General features: G+C 44.1%; 1 protein-coding gene across 2 annotated transcripts in view; it reads left to right on the top strand.

The window, feature by feature from the left end:
- The window catches only part of COMMD3 (COMM domain containing 3), a 4,952-nt gene extending 1,406 nt beyond the window's left edge, over nucleotides 1-3,546 (top strand). Inside the window, exons 2-8 of one of the 2 annotated variants that reach the window (XM_014946641.1) lie at nucleotides 1,245-1,356; nucleotides 1,466-1,529; nucleotides 1,633-1,667; nucleotides 1,998-2,058; nucleotides 2,144-2,200; nucleotides 2,299-2,358; nucleotides 3,407-3,546. In XM_014946641.1, coding sequence (XP_014802127.1) covers nucleotides 1,245-1,356; nucleotides 1,466-1,529; nucleotides 1,633-1,667; nucleotides 1,998-2,058; nucleotides 2,144-2,200; nucleotides 2,299-2,358; nucleotides 3,407-3,466 — 449 coding nt within the window. In that variant the 3' untranslated portion in view covers nucleotides 3,467-3,546. Of the gene's footprint in view, nucleotides 1-1,226; nucleotides 1,357-1,465; nucleotides 1,530-1,632; nucleotides 1,668-1,997; nucleotides 2,059-2,143; nucleotides 2,201-2,298; nucleotides 2,359-3,406 lie in introns of both variants that reach the window. The other variant, XM_014946633.1, reaches the window with a different exon arrangement.
- Nucleotides 3,547-3,552: the final 6 nt, after the last annotated feature.

Raw genomic sequence — 3,552 nt, 5'->3', positions numbered from 1 at the left:
TTTTTTTTTTTTGATTAAACCCAGAAACCCTCGATTCTTTTGGGAGGCACAACGGAGGCTCTGAGGCCGAAACGTGGGCTCCGGGGGGGGAGGCCAGATGTCGGCGAAGAAGCCCCCTCCATTCTCCCCCAGCCCCGCCCGACCTGCCAAGGCAAAAATCGATATTTTAGATGAAATCTTTCATTTTATAATCAGGAATGAGGCAGATTTAGTTGTTATTAATTTATATATTTATATTATTTTATTTCTTTTAAGGATGGGCGACCCCCGCCGCTTCCCCCGACGCCCTTACTCCGCGCTCCTCCGCGCCGCCTTCCGCAGCCTCCTCCAGCACCCCCCTCACGCCTGGTTGGGTAAGGCCGCCTTGTTTTGTTTGTTTTTTGGGGGGTGGTGGGGGGGGTGTTTGCGCGCGGAGAGGCCCGCGGAAATCCACGCGTGTCCGCGGTGCCCCGTCCGATGTCCACCCCACACGCGCTACGCGCGCACGCGGCTCCTGCGCGGCTCCAGGGTGCCGCTGCGCGGGGTGTCAGCGCTAATGCGTCCATTAAAGCTTAAACCCACCCCAAAATTGTGTGTGTGGGGGTGGGATGTCCCCCCCGCGCATTCGTGTCACCGTGGGGGGAGGGGGGCAACGAGGTGTTTCTCCGCCACCACGGTGGTCTTTATTTATTTTTTTTTATTTTTATTTTTTTTTCTATTTTTCCTTCTTCACTTCCCTCGGCGTGACAGCGACACGGCCGCGTAATTAACTCCGCGGTGTTAATGACCCCTCGCCGCCGCTCTCTCTCCGCGCCCCGTCGGTGGCAGCAGCCCCCGGTCCCCCCCGGCCCGGCCCCGGGGATGGAGGGGGGGGGGATGTTGAGGCGGGGGAGAGCTCCGGGCTCCGCTCCTCGCCTTTGGCTCCGCGCTCCTTCTGAGGGAGCGCGGACGGGGCTCGGGGGAGGAAATTGAGCTTTCCCTTTAGGATTTTATTTTCTTTTTATTTTAACGGGAAGGAATCACCGGGCAGCCCCGCCTGGCACCGCTCGCACCACCCGGTGCTTCAGCCCCTCTCCTCCTCCTCCTCTGCCTGCTTGCTCCGTCCTTCTGCTCAAAAACACCAAATGTGTTTAATTCCGAAGGGGTTTTTTGGGTTTTTTTGTGTGTGTGAGGGGGATGCCGTGCGGAGAGCGAGCGGCGGCTCTCGGTCCCGCGCGCTGGGCTTTGGCTAATGAGCGTGTCATCAGTAAATTCATTTATTTTAGACGATCCCGACCTGAAAGATATTGACCCCACGGTATTAAAACATTGCCATGCGGCGGCCGCGACGTGTATTCTGGAGGCAGGGAAGCAGAAAGCCGACATATCTGCTATAAGGTACTCATTCTTTGAAGCTACCCCATTTTTCCAGCGGTTGTTACTTTAAACTCATACTGCTGAGTGCATGTCAGTAAAAAACTAATAAATTCTTTTTTTCCCCCCGTAGCACATGTCTTGAGGACTGTAAACTGGACAAAGAGAGAATAGAACAATTTTGCACCGAATATCAGGTTTTTTAACCTATTTTGACCTATTTGTGTTTTCTTTCTCTCGTAGGGATTTATTCAATCTAGCCAATTTTTTTTCTTTTTTTTTTTTTTTTTTTTCCTCCAGAAAAACAAGGATGCATTGGAAATCCTATTGGGAAGGTAGGTCAATTTGTCAGCAGAGATACATAGTTTCAGTCACAGCTACTTTGAAACTGTCCTGGAAAATACCTATGTGTACTTTAGGTGATTAAAGTAAGAAATATTGTTCCATTAAAAAAAAAATAAAAATAAAAAGGTACATTTTTAACAAACTTTAGAAAACAGCTATTGAAACTTATCTTCCTCATTTTGGAATTCTACTCTCAATAAACTTTTAGAACTTTTCAAGAAGCATTACAAGGATCACAAAAAAGTTCTTTGTTGGTGGACAGCTTGAGAAAATGATGTTTTCTTGTAGGGTAGAGAACTTGTAACTGTTGTGTCTTTCAGCATAGGCAGATCTCCTCTCCATATAACTGACGTGTCTTGGCGCTTGGAATATCAGATCAAGGTAATTGTAACACATCAAGGTGCTGCTTTAGTCGCTTTCAGAGCCAAGACCTGACTTTTTTCTACGCTCTTTGTTTTGAATTTAGAGCAATCAACTTCATAAAACTTACCAGCCTTCCTACTTGGTGACCTTAAACGTAGAGGTACTGTACTCCCGGCACCCTCAGAGAAAAAAAATGCAATTTCACAATACTGTCTTTTTATAAAACGGGCGTTGTTGTGTGTTTTTCTTTCTCTTCAGAACAGTGATTCGGCATCACACCCAGATATTAGTTTTAGTTGCACGATGGAGCAATTACAGGTACTTTTTTCTTTCATCGTTGTTTCTATGCTTGGCTCCAGCTGGGGATGTAAATGTTTTTAACAACTTGCCAAACAAAATGAAATCATATTTTATATATATATATATATTTAAAAAAAAAATAATCCAGGGCTGGGAGGGTAGGGGAGAATCTTCTATAAAAATGATCTGAGTGTAGTTTTCCTGTCTTCTCAAATAAAGTTGCAAAGTAACTGATTTTAGTTACATGGAGGGTGGTTTACATACATGCATAAATATTTTGTCTGTTTGGGGAGGAAATACATCCTTTTTTCTGAAACTCTGATTTCCCGTGCTTTAAAAAAAAAATGATTGAAGGAGCTGGTTCAATGATTTAAATGTGTCATGATTAAAAATAGAGAACGAACTGAGGGCTCTTCAGTGGTGTTAATGACATGTAAGAAATGTACTGAAACAAACGTTGATCTTTGTTTAGCGATTTAAATGTGTAACTGAACAATAGAGGTATTGTAATGCTTGGAAGTGACCAAACTCTGGAGGATTGGGAAGAGGGGTTGGGGGGAGAGGAAAAGCAAGATATTAAAACTTCAGGTTTACACCTCTGCTTTTTTAAATACGTGTCTCAAAAGTCATCCTTTTCTTAATAATGAGGGGTTTTAATCGGTCTGCTGACTTAGTTAAATCTGATGTGCTTTGGCTGGAGAATGGTCCCAGTACAAAATTGCACTCAAAATATTTTCAGTACTTTAGAAATGTCCAAAGCCTGGAGCAAATGTCAGCGTTAGCCATCGTAACGATACTGATAAAATCGACGTAAGAGAAGGGACCTATTTTAGTAGATAATCCATATTAAAAGATGTTTTCCTTCAGTTCCCACTTTTCTTACTACATTGTAAAATAGGGAGCTATTTAATTACTTGCTGACATTCCTCATCAGTTGCAACATTTCTTGGTGGCGTGAGGTGCTGCTTTCCCTTGCCTCTCTGCATAAAAAAAATACTACGTTCCTCTAGTTGAACTTTAAAAAAAAATATATATGTTTAGTCTAAGACAGTATTTCATCTCTTAGGATTTAGTTGGGAAACTAAAAGATGCCGCAAAAAGTCTAGAAAGAGCGACTCAGATGTGATGGGAGGAAGGTGTCAGCCCGCGGAGCTGAAGTACTTTCATTCCTTAGGAGTGTGTCTTCTAAATGACAAATGTCTTTCACCTCTT

This window comes from Calidris pugnax, unplaced genomic scaffold (assembly GCF_001431845.1).
Source record: "Calidris pugnax isolate Ruff unplaced genomic scaffold, ASM143184v1 scaffold19, whole genome shotgun sequence".
Lineage (NCBI taxonomy): Eukaryota > Metazoa > Chordata > Aves > Charadriiformes > Scolopacidae > Calidris > Calidris pugnax.
The sequence above is the reverse complement of the archived record's forward strand: the minus strand, read 5'-3'. Positions and strand labels throughout refer to the sequence as shown.